Genomic DNA, 24,962 nt, shown 5'->3' with positions numbered 1-24,962 from the left:
TTCAACTTTTGTGCAATCGTTAGATGATATATTAACTTTATTTTCTTTACATAAATTGAGGAAGAAACATATAATTCAATCCACATATATTACAAGGCCTTTGGGGAAGTGTGACTGGTTGCTCAGCAGGAAATGACCTGAAGTCCATGTCCCAGCGGAACTAGCGTGTCTGCAAAGCCTGCCTGGCCGCTCCCTGTGCAGAATCCGCTTCCGCTGAAGACGCAGTAAAGGGACGAAACCAGCTGTCTCGGAGGCTAACATTCCAGATGCTCCAGAAAATCGCACTCCACACACCCCTCCAGCTGTTTCAAGACCCTCGGGCTGTCCATGACAGGGCCCTCCCGGAGCGGAGGACCTCGGGTGTCCGCGGGCGGCTTGCTTTGGGCTTTAAAAGTACAGTTTAGCGTCCTGAAGAACGGCATCAGCTGCCTCAGGCTGGACACCGAGTGCTGGCGCAGAAGAGGGAATCCTCTCTGCATGGTGATCTCATCAGAGCTGCTGATTTCCTGGCAAAAACAAGCACAAAACAAAAAGACCATACAAACGACATGTCTCAGCGAAGGGCTAGAGAGCCAAGTGAAGTGCATGCGGGCGGCCAGGCCCAAGAGACGGTTCTTCATGCGCCTCATGTCAGCTCTAAGGACAGCGGCAGAACCGCAAAGGCTAGGTCTTCAAGCGACCTTTCCCACCAGATTTCACCCAAAGCCCACCCCACGGGAGGCCCCTGCCCTCCTCTGAGTAATAAACTGCGTCGACATGACTGTGTTAGCCAGGGAGCCTTGCCTCTTAGCAGCTGGGATGGGAGAGTGACATATAAATGAAAAACTAAAGATGGGATTTGTAACCATCTCCAAGTTTTAATACTCAGGTAAATTTTGAAAATGATTCCAAGTGACTGAAATCAGGTGGCGTACTGACATACTTCCCTTAGCCTTCTCCCGTCTTCCGTGAGTAGACATTTTGGAAAGGAAAACACCTACCCCATATTTTAACTTTAGAAGTTCTAGAATCCTCACGGTGTGGGGCGTGCATTCCTGCTGACCCTCCTCCAGCTCTGCTGGGAGGGCGGGGCCCTCTGTGTCCACTTCGGGAACAAACGCCCACCTGTACCTGCAGGGAGAATGCGAGGTCAGCACGCTGCTCAGAGCCTCTTCAGTGTTACTGCGCTAAAATCCTCGTACCGCACAGCTCACCTGGGCAAAGTGTGCAGCCCAATGGCTTCTAGTATATTGCAGAATTGTACATCCATCCCCATAAGCAATCTTAGACCATTTTCATTACCCGAAAAGAATTCCTGCTCAGCCCCCTCTCAGTCCCCTACACCCCTTCCATCTAGGCAACCACTCATCTAGTTTCTATCCCGCAGTTTCTTATTCTGGGCATTTCCTACCAATGGAATTACAGAACACGGGTCCGTGTGCCTGGCTTCTTTCCCTCACACGTGTTGTCGAGGCCCCTGCATGGTGGCGGGTGCCAGTGCTCCCTTCATATTTACCACGGAATGACCCCGCTGCGCGACAGACATCATGTGACTTCCCACTCAGCATCTGATGGGCAGCGGGGTCGTCTCCTTTCTTTGCCTGTTAGGAATAATGCTGCTCTGCATATTCATGTACATCAGCACCCACTTTTTAAAAAGTCTTTCTTTTTAAGAACAGTTTTAGGTTCACAGCAAAGCTGAACAGAAAGGACAGAGTTGCCAAGCACCCCCTGCCCCCCAGGCATGGCCTCCCCACTATCACATCCCGCACGCATCATCACTACCCTGGGTCATGGTTCACCACGGGCTCCCTCTCGCTGCTGCTAGGCATCCCGTGGGTCTAGAGCAGCGGTTCTCAACCTGTGGGTCGCGACCCCTTTGGGGGTCGAATGACCCTTTCACAGGGGTCGCCTAAGACCACCGGAAAACACATATTTTCCATGGTCTTAGGAACCGAGACGCCGCTCCTCTCTCCGTCTCCAGGCGGGCCCGCCCACATGCAGATACGCCCACATACAAGTACCCGGCGGATTAAAGGGTCGCGGCATTAGGAAGGTCGAGAACCACTGGTAGACTAATACACAGTGACACGTGCCGTTGTTATAGTGAAAGCAGTTTTAGGGGTAAAGTAGGCAGGTTTAGGGAGCTTCAGGAATGAAAAAGGTCCATGGGAAGGAATGAGACTTGAAGGCGCCAGGGTGTTATCTTATTGTACAGAGGACAGAGGAATGCCACAGGCAAACAGAAATACTTCTGGCCTAAGCAACGAAGACACCATAACCCCAGGACAGACAGGGTAACTGGCCTGAGCATTGAAGTGACCATAAGTCTGGCCAAAAGCAGCCCTGACTGAGGAGCGGGGAGGCTATAAGATTCGGCTTCTCTGCCAGCACAGCTGGGAGAGCTACAAGATCAACCAACAGTGACCCCAACCGACCAGGTAACCACACGAGGAAGTGCAGGTGTTCGCGTCGTGGAAGCTGAGCACAGGGCTAAGGTCCCACGATAGAAAAGGGCGTCTCCAGCCTGTTTAATGCCTCAAGACAGAGCGGCGGTCATCCTTCTCAGGGGCCCCTCTGTCCGTCCAGAGGAACAGAGTCTGAGGCTTAGAATTTACTTATTTATTTATAAATATATTTTTATTGATTTCAGAGAGGAAAGGAGAGGGAGAGAGAGATAGAAACATCAACGATGAGAGAGCATCATGGATCGTCTTCTGCCTCCTGCACACCCCCCACTGGAAATGGAGCCCACAACTGGGCATGTGCCCTTGACCAGAATCGAACCTGGGACCCTTCAATCCGCAGGCTGATGCTCTATCCACTGAGCCAAACCAGCTAGAGCTAGGCTTAGAATTCAGAATTAAGGTTTTGAGGAAGTATCTGCTTGCAATACAGTTTCTGTACTTTTCACCTATCACCTTTGGTCTGTGGCTTCATTCTTCTAAAGCAATCACTCTGCTCAATAAAACCACCCACTCAATAGCACGCTCAGCAGTTTCACTGCCTGAAGAAGCCCATGCTCTGCCTCCCTCCCTGACCCCGGGCACCTCTGATCTTTCTACTCTCTTCCTGGTTTTGCCTTTTAAGGGATGTTATGCAGTTGGGATCACACAGCATGTAACCTTTCCACATCCGCTTCTTTCATGTGGTAACAAGCATTTAAGGACACACGTTTAACCACAAACGTTCCCACATGATTACCCTCCTTAATGGAATGGAACGAGAGGAGTGGTGTCTGGCACAAAACTAAATGATGAGCAGCTGTGTGAAGCCCACAGGAAATGTGAGCCAAGAGGGGCAGTGTGAACTGGAGATGGTATGTCCCAATCTATATATACAAATCTCTATATATAAAAGGCTAATATGCTAAGTGTCCCTCCACCTGCCTGACCAGTCACTATGATGCGCACTGAACACCAGGGGGCAGATGCTCAACGCAGCAGCTGTCGTGACAGGCACAGAGAAATAGCACCACTGACCTGGCGCCCACAAAGCAACACTCGGCTTCCCCCAAGTGGGACACAGGCCCCGCCACCACCCCAGAGCGACAGCCCACCAAATCGCAGCCAACACTGCTGAGACCCCATGGTGCAAAATGTGGTCCACAGCCCAGCCCAGCACGAAATGGTTGCTGTGGGCGCCAGGTAATGACGTCATGTAGCAACACCTGGCTTCCTCTCCCTAGCAACTAGCCTCCTTGGAGTTTCTTCAGCCCAGGAACATGACTTGCTTTATAGTCAGGTGCAAACATTTTACACTTTAACCAAATGTCTGTGAAGCATTTTCCCGTGCCTCATCTCATTTGATCCTCACAGAAGTCCTGGAGTAGGTAAATAGGAGACTCAGTGGAATCCTATTTTCTTTTCATTAGCCGGAAAATAGAGATTTAGAAAGCTTAGAAACTTGACCCGACTGAAAAGAAGAAAGAAATGGTGGACCTTGAAAATGACTTCAGGTTTTTTCACTGCACAGAATATAGTCAAACACTGCTCTAGTTAAATATTTTACCCTTTGTTCTCCTTGTGTGATCTACAATAATAATCTGCTTCGTGTTGATATTTACTGCTGTGTTGCTGACAATTACCTGAAAGAGAAGTTGGGGTGATTCACTGGGCTGGGAAAAGTTTAGCTAAATCAGAAAGCAGGCCTAATTAAGCAAGTTTATTCTATGTCTATAAAAGGCTAAGTTGACTTGCGCATGTACAATACACATAAAGCTCTCGCTGGCGCCAATCGCACGCGTGTTTCCATCTGTCATTGTCGATCGTGAATTTGGTTGACACTTCTATTATAGAGAAAGGGCGAATAACGATATTAAAATATTTCTTCTAATTAATTTCCTTTCAATGTGCACGAATCCGTGCACCGGGCCACTAGTTATTTAATGAAAAACAAAGACAACAAACAAATCTACACAAATGCAGTGAGGACCACCAGTGCGTAACTCTTGTTTTATAAGCATTTAGTAGCAAAAAGCACTTAAACACACACACACACACACACACACACACACACACCCATAACACACTACTGTGAGCCAAATTCACAAAACCACTGTGTCAGTAATCTGAACCTCAGTGTGCCGAGTGGGCTCACTGGCCACCAGTAAGTGTACTGTGGCTTCTCACATGCTGTACAGGAAAGGCCCTCCTACTTCTAAGAGGACACGAGGTCTTACAGGACTTACGTCTGAAATAAGGGCATCTGGTCAGGTGGAAAAGAAAGTGCCGTGTCCAGGAATTTGCAAGCTGATAAATAGAAGATGAGTTCGCTCTGGGGCATTTCCCCCATTGAGGGTCCATTTCCGTCAGGAACTGAAACTTTTGTTTTGTTGATTTTATTGCTGTTTCTATAAATGTGCAGAAAAAGAAACTCGTTAGAAGCTCATTGGAATCTGCTGCAGTCCCTTTGCAGATGCAGCTATAACAGTGAAGTGCTGGGCCTCTCTGACTTTATCTATTCAAGCAGCTTTGTTCGCATGGCCTTCAGGCAAATAGCTTTTTGCATACAGACACGCGAATCATTAGAGGAATTCTGCTTGTGGCTTGAGTTTTACAAAAATGGCCCTTACCAGAAACTGCCTCTCCCAGGAGATAAGGGAAGTATGTATTGTTTATCAAAGATCTGCAGGAACTTCTGGTCTATAGACTAAGCACAACCTCTCCCCACCTATGCCTGCAGTTGTCAATCACTTCTGCCCCTCCCACCTGTCCACCCCTTGACATAAAAGAAGCCTGAACTCTGCACTTTCTTTCTTTTTTTTTAAAATATATTTTATTGATTTTTTACAGAGAGGAAGGGAGAGAGACAGAGAGCTAGAAACATCGACGAGAGAGAAACATCCATCAGCCACCTCCTGCACATCTCCTATTGGGGATGTGCCCGCACCCAGGTACATGCCCTCGACCGGAATCGAACCTGGGACCCCTCAGTCCGCAGGCCAACGCTCTATCCACTGAGCCAAACCGGTTTCGGCTCTGCACTTTCTTAAGATGAATTTGAAGTACAGTGGGGCCTTGATTTACGAGTTTAATTCGTTCCGTGACGGAGCTCGTAACTCAAATTACTCGCATGTCAAATTACTCTGACATTTGCTGCGCCAACTAGCGGTGGGGTATCTGAAGCTGGCTCATAACCCGAATTTTAGCTCGCAACTCAAAGCAAAAAATCGGCCACGAGACGGCTCGTATCTCGAAAAATCCGTTAGTCGGGACACTCATAAGTCAAGGCCCCACTGTACCATTAAGTCCCATCTTCTAGGTTGGTGCCTTCTTGATCAATAATCTTTCCTTACTCCAAACTCTGACGTTTTGACCTTTGGCCTTACGAACTTAGGACTGGTATCATAATGCCCATAAAAAGGGTTTTTCCTTTTAAGAAATGATCAAAATAGCTGGTCCCTTCATAAGAACTTCAAGAAAATGGTACTTAGCGTGATGTCAGGTAACCCTACATCACAGAGTGACGTCCACTAACCTTCACGCATGTGCACAGACCCTTCCTTACCTCAATGATTCCTCATCCTCTTTCAGATCGTCCTCGAGCTGTATGAATGCCTGAATCTTGAAAATAAAATGTGAATTCAAGTTACTATTCGAGAGAGATTAAACCTAGCTTAATGTCTAAAATTCATATGTCCATAAAAAGTAGCAAATAGAGCAACAAAACAAAACACAACAAAAACAATCAACAAAATGAAAAGATACCGCAGCTGTTAAAGAGAAAACCATAGGACCAAAATGGCATCACTTGTGCTGAAGCCTGTGACACCGAACTTAGATTTAATACCAGGAGTAGCTGGGGTTGCAACCTCTTCCAAAAACACAATCCTAATCAGCCAGTCTGGAATTTTCTGGTCAACACCAATGAGGTCATCTGTCACAAGGGCCCTCACATTTCCCAAAAGAGCAAGCAATCTGCTTGATAAAGCCCCTCCCACCCTGTGTCCTGGAATCCTTTCTCTTTCCTAAGAGCCTCCTTGCCCCGCCCTGCCGGTATCTTCTGCACTAAGTTTCTAAAGATCAGGTGGTCCAGCTCTTCCGGCTGCAGGAGGAAGGCACCCTTACAGAGATTCCCCTGCGGAGGGGAGCTTCTACTCGGTTTTCAGAGCTTCTCCCATGTCTGCTGTGTCTTAGTTAACAAGCCTAAAATAATACTGATGCCAAAAAGGTACATGTTGGGGTAACAAATTCTGTTCCCCTATAACAACATAATGCCTCCCATTAACACTGCTGTATGGTTTATATGAAAGCTGTTGAGAGAGGAAATTCTAAGAGTTCTCATCACAAGGAAAAACTTTCTCTCCTTCATGTATCTATATGAGGTAACAAAAGCAACTGAACTTGGGTGGCAATCATTTCTCAACACATATAAATCAGATTACTATGCTGCACACCTTCAACTTATGTACTGCTGTATGCCCCTTATGGCTCAATAAAACTGGAAAACCCAGCATGCTCTCCCTCCCGAGCATGCCCACACCTTTCTTCCCTCTCAGGATCCATGTCCCAGGTTCTAAGGGACCCCGTGAGACTGGCAACCAGGGGAGCAATGGGCAGTGGCAGCTCATCCTGGGCTCAACCCCAAACCTGTCTTCCAGGCCCCCTTTTCTCTGACTTTCCAGTGAGCCAGAGCAGCCCCGCCTCGGCCCTCCTGTTGCTTCTTCTATCCTAGGCCGCTCCTTGTTTTACTGTCCCAGCTTTAATAAACACACCCTCAAAAAAACCAAACAAACCCCAAAACTCTTATGCTGTTTGTACAGTAACGTGCTGCACAGGCTTGTGGCCTAGGAGCAGACCACACCGGACGGCCAGGTGTGCAGCAGGTGTGCCATCTAGGTGTGGAAGAGCCTCTATGTCCACACAACCACGAACTCGCCTAGCGACTCACTTCGCAGAACGATCCCCACTGTCAAGTAGCGCATGACTGTATATGAGAAAGCATTTGTGAAAGCTCCAACTTCGCTTGCAAGGGTAAGAATTTGTACTTACTAATTCAGAGACCATTATTGGCCACAGGGAAGTCAAATGCTGGGGAGATATTCTTAGCAGCAAAACTCTGAAAAAAAGAAACATCTGAGCAGCAACTAGGGGTGTCTGTCCAACTCTGAGATTGTCTGTCAGGCGTTCTAGGGAAAGAAGATTTTCAAGATGTCACACAAATATGCAGTTTGGAGTTTCTCAGCAGACAAAAAAGAGAAATGGAATTGTCAATGCTTCAACATTTCCCAACCACCCAGGTAAGAAGCGGGTGCTGGGGAGATGTCTGTGCCCTGGTCTACCCGGCCTCCTCATCCTTGGCCGTTGCTGAAGGAAGGGGTCCCGTGGCTCTCATTCCCCTGGCACAGTGGAGGAGAAAGGCATGAACTTTTGGCTCAAGCCAGAAAGCCACTGGCTGACCAATGACCACCTAAATTTTCTCCTAAGAGTATGAAATATGAGGCACAGAAACCAGAGACGGCCTTGGTGAGGGTAGGACCACAGACCATACAGGCTGGTTGGGAGGTGACACTGTATTTTGGTGGTGAGAAGTAGGAAGTGGAATGAGTGAATAAAATAGTATTCAATAAAGTGTATATTTGACACGCAGGGGAAAAAGTGTTGTGAGTTCAACTAGCCCCTAACAGTCCTTCCCACTTGTCTACTGAAATAATTGTTGTACAACGTGATTTTCCCGTAATTTAAGGTTTCTTAGGAACATAAACTGCCACAGCAAACAACTGAGCAGCAAACAGCTGAGCAGCAAACAGCTGAGCTACGGTCCTGCTGGTGCGATTCCTGCAGCACCGCAGTGACACCCTTCTCTGTATCTGATCTTGCTTGCTGGTGTTTTTTTGTCGCCTTTGCAAGCACAAAGGATCATGCACAGCTCAGACACCTGCCAAGCACGCTGGCATTTAAACGAGCGTTTCTGCTTCTGGTTCTGGACAAGATGGAATAAGTATATTACGTTCTATTTCTCTCTCTAACGGAAATTTTAAAAAACTACCCTTGAACAAAATACATAAACCAACCAGCGGAAAACTGAAAGGTGAGGGATAGGGGGCAGGACTGGCTAGGAACCTGGGGACTCAAGGAATGACCTGGAGGTGAGGTCCGTGGGGTTAAACTTTATTTTTTTAAGTTTCATTCCGGCCTGGGCAGATGCCAGTCTCTGAACACGGGCACCCTGATGTGGGCGCAGAGCTGATCCGTGCAGGACCCTGAGGAAGGGATGGGAAGTGTGCCGTGCACCTGGGGAGCCAACTCACACAGATTAAAGGGAACAGTGTCGCCTCCAGATCTTCCCGGTCCCCAACCAGGGCCTCTGTGGGGGTGGCTTCTTACCTTGTATCAGGGGAAGGTACAGGTGGTACTGGTCGAGTTCGCCACTGAAGACAGCAAAAGCCTGGCGCTTTAGCAGCATGGCTTTCTGCTCAAAACTTGGGAACAGTTTTAAGGAACTGCTCTGCATGCCTAGAATAAACACAGGACGTAAGTCCCATTTATGAGAAATGATAGGATATTCATACTAGTGCAATTCTTAGCTTCCCTGGTGAAAAACCATGATCTTGATTAAGTAAAGGCATGTGGTAATCACTTGCATATTTATTTGTAAAAATACTTATTTCTTTAGGAAAAACTGGTTTTTATTGATTTCAGAGAGAGGAAGGGAGCGGGAGATAGAAACATCGATGAGAAACAACACATGCCTGGGTTGATGGCATGTGCCCTGACTGGGAATTGAACCAGTGACCTCCTGGCACATGGGCATATGCTCAACCAATTGAGCCACCCTGGCTGGGCCAAATACTTAAGTCTTTAACGAGACTAGTGATAAGGGATTAGAACAGTGGTTCTCAACCTTCTGGCCCTTTAAATACAGTTCCTCATGTTGTGACGCCCAACCATAAAATTATTTTCGTTGCTACTTCATAACTGTAATGTTGCTACTTTTATAAATCGTAATGTAAATATCTGATATGAAGGATGGTCTTAGGCGACCCCTGTGAAAGGGTCGTTCAACCGCCAAAGGGGTCGCGACCCACAGAACCGCTGGATTAGAAGAAGATACTCTTCTAATAAATTACAGTAAACTTATAATGACTCTGTAATGTATTTCTCCACAATAAAGTTGCAAAAGAGCTTTGCTAAGGAATGTTGCCAACACCGGGAGCTGGGAAGGCTCCCTCGTCTAGTCCTGACGTACTGCACTCATCACACCGCAGTTGGCGGCTCAGGTGGTGCCATGAAGGTGCAAGTGGGGCTCTGAACTACGTGGGCAGAGCTGATGACAGTGGCGTTGGTCCCTCAAAGTGTGACTTACGTGCAAGTAACAGAGAACTCACTCATTAAATCTTTAAACATTGTTTTCTCATGAGTCAGAAGATGGTCAACAATGGACTTCCAACTGGATATTTAAAAAAAGCAAGATTAGTTAAATATGCAAAAGATGACAGTCTGATTAAAAGCATCAAGAAAAGACCATGCCCCTTTAAGATCTATTAAAAACCACATTCTGAAAAGTTAGTGAAAGGAGTAGTTTTTATATGAGGGAGAGCTAAGCAAGAGCTTTTCATTTATAAGCGTGACAGGGAATAGCTAACGGGATGAGTAACACAGGAGTGGCGAGTAACTCCCAGTTCCCACAACAGAAAACATACACTGTCAGGTACTCTGGCTTTTCCCAGGTTGCCCTTAAATACGTTCACACTTGTGTTGATGGGAAGAACGGGAAGCAGTGAAGACAAATACGTGTCTTCCAGGGGGCCCCCCAAAGGGCAACAGGGTTATAGGGTGCAAGCCACTGCTCTGGTGGTGGCAGGGCAAACTCCCAGGCCACACAAAGAAAGCTGACCAATCTCCGCCCTCCTCCTCCGTTAATAAAGACACGCTCAGCCACGCCAGGCGGACACCACTGAGTGGTTTTGTGACCTCCGAGAAAAAGGCGCGGGAAGTTCACCTCGCAGCTGGATCTCCACGGACCTCAGCTGTCCGCGCAGGGCCGGGCACTGCAAGGTCAGTGAGGACTCGTCAGTGTGAGTGGGGAAGGGCAAGGACGGGCAGTGCCCAATAGTCCGTGATTACAAGACAAAGCAGCCCGGGACCAAGAACCGCTGGGACCCCATAGTAAGCCTTCAGAGTAGTACTGTCTCTTCACTGAAATTCTTTTAATAAAAAAAGCACCTTCGTATTTTTAAAAAACTTAATTCCTGCCCCAGGAATACCCAGTGAGACGGGTTTGTGACAGATGTCCCAGTATTGGGGCTGATGCTAACTCTGCTGCTGTCTCAGGTGTGGAATGATTTATGAGACGACTTCCCAGGGGGGGACTGAGGACATGGGATAGGACAGCTTCCTTACTGCGCACAAGACGTGTCCATCTGGAAGAACGCGGGGTCCAGGAACAAGTCCAGCACTTCCTTCTTCCAGGCCCGCTTCGTGTAGGCGTAGCCGCTCAGAGAGCTCAGCAGCTGGGCGCCCGCCCGGAAGCTGGGCATGTTGTAGGCACTAAATGGGGGCGGCAGGGGAGGGGTCAAGGTCAGAGGCTGCCCAGGAAAGCCACCGGCTGCATTTCCCATAACCTGCTGTCCTGCACAGATGGAGGGTACAGCGCAGGCACGTCACCTGTGGTTGCGCAGGTACGGGAACACGTAGTAGAGCAGGCGGGAGACCAGCGGCACGGCTTTCTCCTTCTCGTCGCTGCGGTAGACCATGTCCAGGAGAGACGCCAGAACCTGGAGCGGGGGTGCGAGACCAGAGAAATCTTCTGAACCAAGGGAGGGAAAGAAGGTAGTCCTCAAGGTGTGAACAGCCTAACACAGTGATGGCGAACCTATGACATGCGTGTCAGAGGTGACACGTGAACTCATTTTTTTGGTTGATTTTTCTTTGTTAAATGGCATTTAAATATATAAAATAAATATCAAAACTATAAGTCTTTGTTTTACTATGGTTGCAAATATCAAAAAATTTCTATATGTGACACGGCACCAGAGTTAAGTTAGGGTTTTTCAAAATGCTGACATGCTGAGCTCAAAAGGTTTGCCATCACTGGCCTAACAGGAACCTCCCGGTGCAGCTGGAGGCCGAGACCAACGAGCCCACACACCCTGGCACCTGAGAAGACATCTTCCCAAAGGTCAGGACGCAATCACTTCCGTAGGGATGACGGTCAGGCGTGTGCTTACCTCCGCCAGCAGAGAGAGGGCCTGCACGCTGTACACCGAGGGGGCGGACGCGGACACCATGGCCGAAGCAGCGGCAGCAGCATCTGCTAACAAAGGAGCATCTGTGTGTAACCATGATGGACGGGCCGCCACTGAGCCCTCATGAATGGGAGTCATGAGCCCCCAGCTTTCACACTGATTATGTACAGGGATGTAACGTAGGTATTCTTCTCTGTCAACACGCTCCATTTCAGCACCGAACCATCTGTATATTTGATCAAATACATTCGCACCGACTGTCTTCCTCCCCATGTCCAGTCTTGGCATCATTCTTGGAACTTCAACCTTCCTTTGGATGATCTACTGAACACCCTGGCCTCTGAGCCCTTGACATTTTCTCTTCCAAAATCTTTTACTCTGCTCAGCCAGCCACTGTCACTTTTACTCTGCTCAGCCAGCCATCATACCCTTGGCCTCACAATTTCCAAAAACTCCATTTCCAGCATCTTGATAGGACCATTTTGTTTGTTTGTTTGTTTTTGTTAATCCTCACCTGAGGATATTTTTCCCATTGATTTTTTTTAGAGTGGGAGAGAGAGAAACATCGATGTGAGACACATAGACTGACTGCCTCTTGTACGTGCCCTGACTGGGCCAGGGATCGAACCTACAACCCAGGTACATGCCCTTGATTGGAAATCGAACCCACAGCCCTTTGGTGGGAGAGCCGACGCACTCACCACTAAGCCACAAAGGCCAGATCGAACCATGTCTTTTTATCTTTCCTGCTCACATACTCCTGGAACCCTGCTCTGGCAAATCCTGAATCCGTGTACAGGCCTCCAACCCCTGAGTCTACCACCCTAACTGCACAGCAGCTCCTCCAGGTCTTCACTGCTCTACCTCCCCCACTACGCCCCATGGTCTAGCGTCGACCTCGCAAACATCCTTAACTCTCTTGCTTCTCTCCCTCCTAAGTTCCCACCTGGAGAAACGCAATGCTGGCCAGGTAGCCTAGGTAGTTCTGTGTAGCTAAATGCTCTGAAACGATCCTGCTTTATTTCATGGGCATGAAACTCAAGAGACCCGATGCTACCAGGTAATCCCGCCACATACTCTGCGGCACATGCTGCTTTCCACTCTGTGACACAATTCTTCCACATGCTCCCCCCACAGCCCTCACCACCCTCCCTCCTCAGCTGACAACCTCCCTTCATACATCAGTGAAAAAAAAACACCTATGTTGAGTCAATCTTTGATTATCATCTTCCGCGCCCCCACACGAGTGCAGGCCCCACCCACTTTGTTTGCTGTGGTGCCAGTGTCCAGGACACAGCACGTGGCACATACCAGACACATGCCTACACATGAGGACCTGCACGCCCACGGCACGCACAAAATCTTCCAGAGGAGAAAATCACGCCACTTCGAAGCCCCAGTCTGTTTCCTGAGTTACAGGGCTGATGTGTAAACTGGGTTTGCATCCAAGCACTCCGATTTCTGGTACTCTATACTTTGCAAATTAAGTCTTACTGAGAAGCTCAAGGTTCACCTCGAGCTTTAGAAAACTGATTTCTAAAATACATAAATAAAAAAAATCTGGCAATTACTACAGCACTGTCTTGAGGTTAAAGTTCATTATTGCACCAAAGCCAGGCCCAATCCCGCCACTGGACACAGCTGAGTGGTGGAGACGCAGATCCATCTCTAACCTTACACGCGGCAGAAACCTGAGGACAAATCAGCCAGGGGATGCACGGGCTCTTTTCCTAGAGAAGAGCCACCAGCACCGCCGCGAAGGCATGATTGCTGGTTTACATCAGCCAGTGATGGGATCCTAGGTACAGTATCTCGTGCAAACCACTAAATAGCTGTCAGACGAATATAGGCGGTGGCATCACTGTGTCCAGCACACGCCCTCCCTCCTCCTGGGAGCAGAACCTGCTTTCGGGCGGGAGCCCAGTTCTCGAGGCGCCGTGCACCAACCCCCGCCCCCCGACCCCGCTCTGTCAACCTCACAGGACTTGACTAACCTCATCTGGGCACCGTGCCCGCCGTGCCTAAAACAGGTATCAAACCCGGCTTTTCACTTGAGGCAAACAGTTTTGTGTTGTTTTTGGATTTCTGATAAGTGTACTTGTCTAGTGACCTTTAGGGCCTTGGCAATTGACAAGCTGCACTACTGCATTTAATTCAGACTCTTCTAGAATGTCTGGCTGACCGGTGGGCCTGCAGCAGACGATGAGTCTCCCGACCATTTTCCTAGGCGGCTTTAAGTAGTAATAGGCTGGGTGTGCCTAGTCTATGTGACCTCCCTTTTCAAGTCTTCACATGCAGGCAATGATGAAACATGAGGGCCCTGAGAGGCAAGGGTGTGTAAGCCAGAAATGAAATACACAATGTCAACTGCCTGACAACAGTTTGCTGGTTTACTGTTTCCACAGTCCCTCCCCGCCACCCACCCCCCAACCCCCACAAAGATTTCTATCACTGAGTCTTGGGAAGACCCTTCCTGGACCCCACGCAGGCGCAGTGGGGGGTTGACAGTCATCGGGACACTGTTAGCGCATCTGCTGTTCGTTACACATCCGACTTGTGCTGTGAGGAGTGAAAGCAGAGTTTACTTTTAAGGAAAAACTAGACCCGCCAGCGGGCAGCGGGCACCACTTTCTGACCTTCACCTACCGCACACATCCTCCTCGGCGTCCGAGTCTTCCAGGGAGACCTGAGGCTGCGCCTTCACCTCCAGGTTTCTGCTCAGCCAGCTGGTTTGTTCTAGGGAAGAGCCAGCAATGTTCGCCACGGAGTCGAGGATTTTTTGAGTGACTTCCTGGGAGGAATCGGGAGACAGAGGAAAGGAAGTTCGTTATGAAAAAGAATCTAAGAGCCCGAAAGAGCATTATCCAATAGAAATACAATGCAGCCACCACTGTGAGCACGGGGGTAAGATTACATTTTCAGGGGTCAAAAGGCAGTTGAAAGAAACAAGTTGGTAATGCTGAACCCAACATGTCCAAAACCTTACCAACATGTAATCAGTACAGAAATTATTGATGACAGTTTGCATTCTTTTTGGGACTGTCTTTGACAGCGTTGTGATTTTACACTGACAGCACATTCAACTCAGAGGGACCACCTCTCAAGGGCTCAAAAGCCACACGTGGCAGTGACTACTGCACTGGCCGACGGAGCTAAAACAGTGTAAACAGGATGGCGTAGCTGCACAGAGCATCCAGCGGATCGCTTTTCTTTAGAACCATGGGTTCTTGCTAGAGGTGCACCTTTCAACAATAACACAAGGAACAAGATTAAAGAAGTGGACTCGACGGGGGTGGGAGGAGGAGGCATCCATCCAGGTCAGGAGTACGGTCAGCGAAGCACCTGCTCAGGTAGCTGGGCTAACGGGACAGGACCCTGGCAGGTTTCTCGGGCCAGCGTCACCGAGCATCGCCAGTGAAGCGCAGCTGTGGGTCCTTGATACCTGAGGACTGCACAGCCCTGACGCCACTGTGAGCCCGGCAGTTGTGTTTGCATGAAGGGAGAGCACGCCTGCCTGCCTGCCTGCCAGGGGGCGAGGAGGGTGCACGAGGCCAAAGCTCTGAAGGGGGAGGGGCTGGCTCCAGGTCAGGGGCCTGCACACTCATGATGATGCTTCTCCACAGGTGGAAGCCAAAGGAGCCACCTGGGCCTCCTACCGATGCTTTACTGCACCTTAGACGGCAGCGGTTCAGAACTCGGGCCTGGAGAAACCTTTCACACATGCCTGGGATCCGCACCATCAGCAAGAACAGCACCAAAGCCGGAAACATACATCCCAGCTGCCCTGGCCGGGGAGCTCAGTTGGTTAGAATGTCCTCAGGGATGCCAAGGTTGTGGGGTGCATCCCCAGTCAGGGCACGTACAAGAATCAACCAATGAATGCATCAATAACTGGAACAAGAAACTAGTGCTTCTGTTTCTCTTTCTTTTTCTCTCTCAAATCAATAGATAAAAATTAAAAAACTAAAAAACCAAACAAAACCCACATATACCCTAGCTTATATCAAAGCCTTTGACTAAAAAAGCCTTTTAAAAGTATACTGGCCCTGGCTGGGTTGACTCAGTGGCTAGAGTGTCGGCCTACAAACTGAAGGGTCCCGGGTTCGATTCTGGTCAAGGGCACGTACCTCAGTTGCAGGCTCCCGGCCCTAGTTGGGGGCATGTGGGAGGCAACCAATCGATGTCTCTCACATTTGTGTTTCTCTGTCTCTCACTCTCCCATCCACTCTCTCTAAAAATCAATGGAAAAAATATCCTCGAGTGAGGATTAAAAGTCCCTATACTGGCTGAAAAATAGCGATTTTCTAACTCCATCATTATGTCTGTTTATAGTTGCATTGCACTCTAAAGAGAAGATTTTCCTTCTCCTCTGGGTGAGTTTTACCTTTAATTTTCAGCATTTTGAAATTCCCTGTGATTATGTATTGCTTTAATTGGGTTTAGGGGGTTGGAGGAGAGAAAGTGTTTAAGGGAAAAAATCCATGCATAGAGATAGACTTTTTATTGCAATCATGCTTCAGGCGAGTTCCACTTGCACCTGCGCAGTGGGAGAGGGCAGTTCGCACCTTCCCCGGCAGGTGCTCAAGCTGAACCTGGAACCTCCACAGGGAGGTCAAGCCCTCTGAAGGCAAAAGGAGGAAGTGAGGCCTGAGCAGAGGTGCAGATCCAGGTCCGATTCTGCCCAGTGCTGATTATCTATAACGCAACCCTCAGAAGAGGCACAGCCCTTGGGGAAGGTAGCAACCCGCCACTTTCCACACAGACCTGCAGGTCCCTCTGATCCTTCTTGCTCTCCAGGCTGGGCGTGCGCGTCACAAAGTCGTTGAGCATGCTGTGGGGAGACAGTCAGCGTCAGGCGGGAATGTGCAGGCATCACCCTCCCAGCAGAACCCGCGGGGATGTGAAGGCTGGACACGCACCTGAGGAGCAGGAAGTACCCCGGGGGGGCCAGGTTCAGCTGCGCGGACTCCCTCAGCACGCCCAGCAGCGAGGGGAAGTTCTCCTGCAAGGCTGTCGCTGGGAGCCTATGTCCAAACAGGAAAGAAACCAGCCATGAGCAAGTCAAAACCAAACACTCTCACAGCAGACTTTCGGTCCAGACAGTCGGAAATCGGGGGAAGGAAGCATAGCTGACTGATCTGTTCATTCTTTTTTCGGTTACAACAGACTCGTGCGCCAGGCCTCACCTAAGGCTTTGCTGGCAGCGTGTTCAGAACACTGCACACGGGTTTTATAATGTCAGCTGAGATCTTGCAGGAGGAAGAGGAGGGCCCAGGGCACTCCCATGCCTTGGGAAGGAGTCAGGACCCCACCGAGGCATTTCCTGCGCTAAGTAAGGCTCCGGTCGTGAAGCCGAGAGGCGCAGGTGTTATCTGCAAGCTCTGCAGGAGGAGAAGGGGGCTGGGGGGCTGCACTACCTTTGGATGAAAACATAGCAGAACTGCAGCACAGGGACGTCCACGAGCGGCGACTTCTGAAAAGTAAAGCGAAACCCGTCACCCAAGTTGGTGGGAAGGGAATTCAAACAGAAGTGGACTATGCATCCTAAGGAAGCAGGGGTGAGCCAGAGTCTTTAAATAGAGTAACAGCCGTGAAAGCATCCCCCACGTGCAACACAAAGAAAGGCATCCCACGAGGTCCTAACCACCAGTGCCGCTAGCACGCTTGCAGGGAGTCCCTCTCTGTGACAAGCTTTCTGTTCAGCTCTTACCAAGCGCGGGGGAAAGTGGACATTACCACTGACCCTCCCCAAACAGAGAGCTGGGGGCCAGGGCCGACCCTTCTGAAAACCTGGGGCTAGCGACCAACAAGGGAAATGAAAACTTCTCATTCTCAGCTCCAGGAACCCCCTCAGAGTCAGCCCAGGCAATTTTCCCAAATCTCCAGTGGCTGGAGTCACTCAGGCAGTGGTTTCCTCCAGGCTTGGGAACAGCTCTGTGTAGAAATTATAGAGTTGAGCTAATTAACCGACTAACCACAAAACGTTAAGTTTGTCATTTGAGCAGCCAAAAACCAGCCAGGCAGTTACAATCTAGTGCTGTTGTTTTTTTAGCCTGGAGGCAGAAGTTGCAAAAACTTGCAGAAATTCAAGTAACACGAGGGAAACACACCTACGCACGCCTACTCCGTCTGTACAAAGGCGGTCACGGAGCCCGCCAGGGCAGCCCACCTGTGACGCCGTCCACAGGACAGCCCGCCAGCGCGGAAGGTCTACTCCAGACGCCGAGACCCGCTCAGTCACCATGCAGATCCAGCAGGAACCCACGGCCCTCCACCCGCTGCGCTCCTCCAGGGCCAAGTTACTCCACATTTATGAGCCACAGTGAAAGGGAACAAGACGCCAGACACTCATGGGAGCCCGCCGACCTCCGACAGACAAGCGCCGTGGAGTCCCCACGGCCAGCGCTTGCTCACCATCCCGAGTGATGACCTTAATATCTAAAGGCAATATTCCTTGCTCTAACCGGTTTGGCTCAGTGGATAGAGCATCGGCCTGTGGACTCAAGGGTCCCAGGTTCGATTCTGGTCAGGGGCATGTACCTTGGTTGCGGGCACATCCCCAGTGGGGAGTGTGCACGAGACAGCTGATGGATGTTTCTCTCTCATCGATGTTTCTAACTCTCTATCCCTCTCCCTTCCTCTCTGTAAAAAAATCAATAAAATATATTAAAAAAGGAAAAACCAAAATGGCGGCATAGGTAAACACCGGAGATTGCTGCCTCGCACAACCACTTCAAGAATACAACTAAAAGACAGAACGGACATCATCCAAAACCACAGGAAGGCTGGCTGAGTGGAAATTCTACAACTAGAAGGAAAGAGAAAAGTATACTGAGACTCAGAGGAGGTGTGGTGCGGAAGTACAGAGGTATGGAGGCAAATGCGGAGAGGGCTGGCGGCTGAGGACACGGCTGTCTTTTTCAATCGGGAGGGAGTCTCAAGCTCTGAGCTCCAGTTCCGGGAGAGTCTCTGGGGACCCAGACTCATACGGGAGAAACTGGACTGTCTGGCATCGGTGGGAACTCGAGGGCGGCTTTCTCTCAGAGGTGCTTGCAGCGATTGCCGGGACACTGAGAAGCGGGGCCTCTGAGGGCAGCCATAGCTGCTTGCTCCGCCCTGTTGATCCCCTGGGACCCCGACTCGCCCAAGCCGCAAGTCACACATGGAGGCTTTTGCATATGAAAGGTCTGGCCCTTTGCAATCTGAAAATTACCTAACAAATTGCAGCTGGCCCAAGGCCCCTTGCATTGCTTCAGACCTGGCTCCTGCTGGATAGCCTCAGGCAGAGGCTAGATTAGCACCTCCTTAGAGATCCAGGAGCCAGTGTGCCCGGTGGTCAGAGTGGGACCATCCAGATTGCAGCTCCTCAGATCCATAAAGGACACACTCAGGGGGCAGACTCAGTGAGCACCAAAGCCCCACTGAAGCAAGTCTTGCCCCGGAGGGCTGTCTCCAGCACAGAAGTTCTCCCACTACAGACACAGCCAATTGGCCTGGAGGTCAATTCCTCCCAGTGATAACTACAACAATCAAGGCTTAACTACAACAAGACTGTGCACAAAGCCCACAAGGGGGTGCACCAAGAGTGTCCACCTCAGGTAATTGGGGAGGCTGAGCCACTGGGCCCTATAGGACACCTAGCACAGAAAGCCACTCTATCAACACAGGGAAGCAGCCAAAATGCAGAGACAAAGAAACAGGACACAAATGACAGAAATGGAGGAAAGCAAACTATTGGATATAGAGTTCAAAACCACACTTTTAAGGTTTTTCAAGAACTTTCTAGAAACCGCCGATAAATTTAGTAAGACCCTCAAAAAGACGGGTGAGACCCCCGATAAATGTAGTGAGATCCTCAAGAAATCTAGTGAGACCATCGAGGTTATGAAAAAGGACCAACTAGAAATTAAGCATACACTGACTGAAATAAAGGATATTATGCAGAGTTCCAACAGCAGACTAGAGGATCGCAAGAATCAAGCCAAAGATTTGAAATACGAAGAAGCAAAAAACACCCAACCGGAAAAGCAAAACGAAAAAAGAATCCAAAAATATGAAGATAGTGTAAGGAGCCTCTGGGACAGCTTTAAGCATCCCAACATCCGAATTATAAGGGTGCCAGAAGAAGAAAGAGAGAGCAAGATATTGAAAACCTATTTGAAGAAATAATGACAGAAAACTTCTCCTACCTGGTGAAAGAAATAGACTTACAAGTCCAGGAAGCGCAGAGAACCCCAAACAAAAGGAATCCAAAGAGGACCACACCAAGACACAGCATAATTAAAATGCCAAGAGCAAAAGACAAAGAGAGAATCTTAAAAGCAGCAAGAGAAAGACAGTCAGTTACCTACAAGGGAGTACCCATACGACTGTCAGCTGATTTCTCAACAGAAACTTTGCAGGCCAGAAGGGAGTGGCAAGAAATATTCAAAGTAATGAATGCCAAGAACCTACAACCTTTATCCAGCAAAGTATCATTCAGAATTGAAGGTCAGATAAAGAGCTTCACAGATAAGAAAAAGCTAAAGGAGTTCATCACCACCAAACCAGTATTATATGAAATGCTGAAAGGTATCCTTTAAGAAGAGGAAGAAGAAGAAAAAGGTAAAGATACAAACTATGAACAACAAATACACATCTATCAACAAGTAAATCTAAAAATCAAGTGAATAAATAATCTGATGAACAGAATAAACTGGTGATTATAATATAATCAGGGGCATAGAAAGGGAGTAGACTGACTATTCTTGGAGGGGGGGGAAAGGGGATGTGTAGGGGATGTGGGAAGAGACTGAACAAAAATCGTGCACCTATGGATGAGGACAGTGGGGGAGGTCGGTGAGGGCAGAGGGCGGGGTGGGAACCGGGTGGAGGGGAGCTATGGGGGAAAAAAAGAGAAACAACTGTAATAATCTGAACAATGAAGATTTAATTATTTTAAAAAAAGAAAAAAATATATTAAAAAAATAAAGGCAATATTCCTTTTTTTCTTATAAAAATGTCTATTGTGGTAAATACACATAAAATTTACCATCTTTGCCATATTTTTTGTTTGTTTTTTAAATATATTTTGATTTTTTACAGAGAGGAAGGGAGAGGGATAGAGAGTTAGAAACATCGATCAGCTGCCTCCTGCACACCCCCCTACTGGGGATGTGCCCACAACCAAGTTACATGCCCTTGACTGGAATCGAACCTGGGACCCTTCAGTCCTCAGGTCGACACTCTATCCACTGAGCCAAACCGTTAGGGCTATCTTTGCCATATTTTAAGTGTACACACAGTTCAGTGGTTTCAGTATGTACACATTTTGGGGCAACCATCACCACCATCCACCCGGAACTATTTCATCTTCCCGAAATGGAACAACAACCAGGTTACCTTTGCACAAATCAGACTGAGCTCAGCTCTCTCACCTATCACTGTGGTTACTGAATAAAATCGGTCTTTACCACCTTTAACTAGTGTCTGGCTTTATCTGTGATGCGCTTCAGGCTGCAAATTCCTTGAAGCAGGTGCACTGCCTCTTAGGAAAGGTGTCCTTTTGTACGCAGTGCCTGACTGGAACCAGTCCTGGGCAGGCGCCTGCAGCAGGGAGCAAGAGCGGGAGATGGTCCCTGGCAGTGTTCCGTCTCCCACCTTCACACAGCACACCGAAGCCTACGGGGCACAGCTCACCCATCTCCCCAAAGCACGTCCATTTACACCCCCAATTCCTAGTTGCTCTTGCGACCTGTTTTCCTCCCAAATACATTTATAAGACACGGCATTAGGAGAATGGCCCGAGTTCATGGGGAGGCCCCCCAGGCTCCTGACCTGGTCCCCCCGGATCTGCGGCCTCCTCACCACCTCCTTCACCAGGTGCAGCACCGTGTCTGTCTGCAGGGTGCTGAGTGCACACATCAGGTCGACGAGGGTGAGCTGGAACGCGCTTGCCACAGGGACTATCTGGCAAGAAAAAAACAGAGAAGACAAAAGTAAGAGTGATGCGCTAAGTATTCTATAGGAGTTGCCCTGGAGAAAGAGATTTCTTTTAATCTTTTAAGTATTTAAAGGAAAACTGGGTAAGGACTATTGGTGGGAATAAAGAGAGAGTTAAGCATTTAATCACAACGTAACCAGTATCTGATACAAATTAGGACCAAAAGGTGAATTTGATGACAGGTGAGTGAGACTGGTATGTTCAAGCTTAGAAAGCATTTTAGAACAGAAACACATAATGTGAAGGCAACAGGCTAGCATAACGACCCAGACAGCCCGGCCGGTGTGGTTCAGTGGTTGAGTCGATCCAGGCAGCAAGAGGTCACCCGATTGATTCCCAGTCAAGGCACATGCCTGGGTTGCAGGCTCCATCCCCAGCAGGGGGCGTGAAGGAGTTGGCCAATAGATGTTGATGTTTCTCTCTCATCGATGTTTCTATCTCTCTCCCTCTCCTTCCTTTCTCTCTAAAAATCAATTTAAAAAAACATATATTTTTTTAAAAAAGACATGGCCCTCTAGATCCAAAGGCAGGAAGAAAACCCGATAAATCAGGTTCCACTGTCGGCCTTGGCAGGAAGCCCTGATGTGGGAAGTGCACGATGATGCTAGAAGTCTGCACTCCATGGTCATGTGCACTTGGAAGTGTCAGGTTAATCACCAGGGAAGGACCACACAGGTGCAAAGTCGTGTGCCTGTGCTGGGCCGCCAGCCACTCTCGCCTCCCCAGGGAGCAGGAGCCCACACTGGGCACTGAGAGAGTGTCCGGGATGGGAAGACCCTCTGAGGGAGGGACAAGGTAGGACCCTGGATGGTCAAGAGCCGGAGAGAAGGAAGAGGGCTGCTGGTTTCGCAGAGACAGTTAAACCGAGCCCTGGAGGATCTCCGATGGACCAGTCAGCAGGTAAAGAATGGATGACATGCAAACTCCAGTTTGGGCCCAGGAATGTGCTGATGTAGATCTTGCTTACCACCACGGACAAGTATTATTTCCATAAACTAAAAAGCCTGACATTAAGTACGGACTCGGGCAGGAAGGACGTGTCACAGGGGAATGCTGTCAGGGGGGAGGCCGCCTATGGGAGGGGAGTATACGGGAACTCTCTGTACCTTCCTCTCATTTTGTTGTGAATCTAAAACTGCCCTGAAATAAAATCTTTTTTTTTTTTGAAATAAAATCTTTAAATAATGATTTAGTCCTGGCTGAATAGTTCAGTTGGTCAGAGTGTTGTCCCAATAAGTCACGATTGCAGGTTTGATCCCTGGTCAAGGTACATACAAGAATCAACCAATGAATGCATGAATAAGTAGAAAAACAAATTGATGTTTCTTTCTCTCAAAATCAATCAATTAAAAAAATTTTTTTTAGTGATTTGAAAAAAAAGCTGTAAGATGCTATCACAACCAGGCAAGGGCGGCAGGGGTCTTCACAGGTAGGACACTGGCCCTTCCTTAGCCAGGTGGTGGGCTCATGGCAGGTGCTTATTCTCTGAAATGTACGTTACGGACACTGCTGCATGCATGCTGTTAGGTACTGAGTTGAAACGGTGAAACAGCAGTCCTCCACACTCACTACAGAGAGCAGGGCGAGCTGGGAGGGCCCCGCCCCAGCCGCCCAGCTCACAGCTGTACTGAGACTCCGCTGCACTGTCTCTTGCATTTAAAAGGGTGAAAATGCTTCAGGATTTTCCCGTGTCGGCCTCTGACGTCATCGTGGATGACACACAACTTGGTATTTGTCAGGGGAGTTCAGCGACGGCTTTGACTTGTTAGCTCACCTTCACCTTACTGTGCCGCTTCACTCTCTTCCTGCTCCACACCGCCGCCACGGCGGCCGTCAGCTGCACCCCGAGGTGGGCCGTCAAGGGGTTCAAGAAGTCTAAAATTTTTTGGCGTATGATCTGAAAAATGGGAAAATAAAAAACCCGTCATGGCAGAGTGGTGTCAGGGCCCTGTTGTTCCTGATACTTGACCAGCACGGCTGTAAACCCTGGAGCAGGGCCGTGCCGGTGGGGTCAGCGCCCGCAGCACCGTGGGGACAGGAATCCGAGCTCCTGGGGGGCCTGGATGTGCAGTGGCTGCAGATGTGGGTGGGCAGACAGAGGCCTGGCTGAGTGGAGCAGGGAGAGACTAGGAGGCGAGGACCGCCACCCACAGCCATGAGCAGGGCGGGGGCTGGAAGGAAGCCACCCCGTGCTTTGCAGAGTGACAAAGGGGAGACCAGGCAGTGGAGGGAGCCCTGTCCCCATTCGAACCCCCAGCCTCTGCCCATCTTACATCCATGAGGAAAGATATTTTCATTTTCTAGAAATAGGTACCCCTGAAATAATTTTATTACTTAATCAACTTAAAATAAGCTCGCGACAGGGCCCTGGACATCACTCACCCCTCTCCTTTCATGACATGGATTTTTGGGGGTGTGTGGGAGGCAACCAATTGATGTGTCTCTCTCTCATATCGATATTTCTCTCTCTCTCTCTCTCTCTCTCTCTCTCTCTCTCTCTCTCTCTCTCTCAAAATCAATGGAAAAATACCCTCGGGTGAGGATTAACAAAACAAAAAGAAAAATTACTCAAAACAAACAAACTGGAGATTTCTACTCCCAACTTCCTTTTAACGTGGGTTTCACGAAGCACGTATGTTTGATTATTTGTGTATGTATCCCATGAGTCTTTATTTTTGTTGGGACAACAAAGACGAAGCAAATAACAAAACGGCGGAGGAAGCTCTCACCTTGGTGGTTCTGAAGTAAACGGAAGAGGACCCCTTCATGGCTCCCAGAAGGTCCACGGGCCTCTTCTGCGCCTCCTCCCTCCTGAGCACGTCCCAGAGCAGGGCCAAGGTGTTCACGACGCAAGGCAGCTCCTCCAGAATGGCGTTCTTGGCGTTTTTCAGGCTGGTGGGGTCACTCACAGCCGCGGCCTGACAGTGGAAATGAGCGCGGGAGGGTTGGCTGCACTGGAGCAGCGCTCCCTCTCTGCGGGGCCGGGGGGCCCCAGGGCAGCAGCCGCTTCCCAGCAGGTCCCCGGTGCACTGGTCTGGAAGGATGCTCCCCGGTGCCTCTGACCCAGGGCCTCCTTTGGAAGAGGCATGCGTCTGAGAGGCCACGTTACAGACGCTCTCCATCATTCAACCCCAGCCCTGGCTGCATTCTCAAATTCAATGCCCGACGGGGCAGAGTAGTAACAGCTCAGCTGTGTCCCAACACAGATTTCATGAACACCACAGGGCGAGTAAAAGGCTCGTGGAAAAAAGTGAATATAAGCCTAAAACGGAGCAGGTGGCTTTACATTTTATCTCGACTGACTTTCCGGAT

General features: G+C 49.2%; 1 protein-coding gene across 1 annotated transcript in view; it reads right to left on the bottom strand.

Annotated features, from left to right (window-relative positions):
- DOPEY2 (dopey family member 2) overlaps positions 1–24,962 on the bottom strand; it is a gene marked incomplete at its 5' end in the record, with an annotated part of 41,109 nt that continues 16,147 nt past the window's right edge. The window contains 17 exons of the mRNA XM_014467259.2: positions 1–506; positions 981–1,110; positions 4,670–4,831; positions 5,989–6,044; positions 7,473–7,609; positions 8,808–8,936; positions 9,809–9,870; positions 10,824–10,970; positions 11,088–11,197; positions 11,651–11,736; positions 14,315–14,459; positions 16,433–16,499; positions 16,588–16,692; positions 17,086–17,141; positions 21,485–21,616; positions 23,425–23,547; positions 24,380–24,568. Coding sequence (XP_014322745.2) covers positions 255–506; positions 981–1,110; positions 4,670–4,831; positions 5,989–6,044; positions 7,473–7,609; positions 8,808–8,936; positions 9,809–9,870; positions 10,824–10,970; positions 11,088–11,197; positions 11,651–11,736; positions 14,315–14,459; positions 16,433–16,499; positions 16,588–16,692; positions 17,086–17,141; positions 21,485–21,616; positions 23,425–23,547; positions 24,380–24,568 — 2,088 coding nt within the window. The remainder of the gene's footprint in view (positions 507–980; positions 1,111–4,669; positions 4,832–5,988; positions 6,045–7,472; positions 7,610–8,807; positions 8,937–9,808; positions 9,871–10,823; positions 10,971–11,087; positions 11,198–11,650; positions 11,737–14,314; positions 14,460–16,432; positions 16,500–16,587; positions 16,693–17,085; positions 17,142–21,484; positions 21,617–23,424; positions 23,548–24,379; positions 24,569–24,962) is intronic.

The sequence above is a fragment of the Myotis lucifugus genome, unplaced genomic scaffold (genome assembly GCF_000147115.1).
Source record: "Myotis lucifugus unplaced genomic scaffold, Myoluc2.0 scaffold_384, whole genome shotgun sequence".
In the NCBI taxonomy this organism is placed as follows: Eukaryota; Metazoa; Chordata; class Mammalia; order Chiroptera; family Vespertilionidae; genus Myotis; species Myotis lucifugus.
This window is presented reverse-complemented; position numbering and strand designations above follow the sequence as displayed.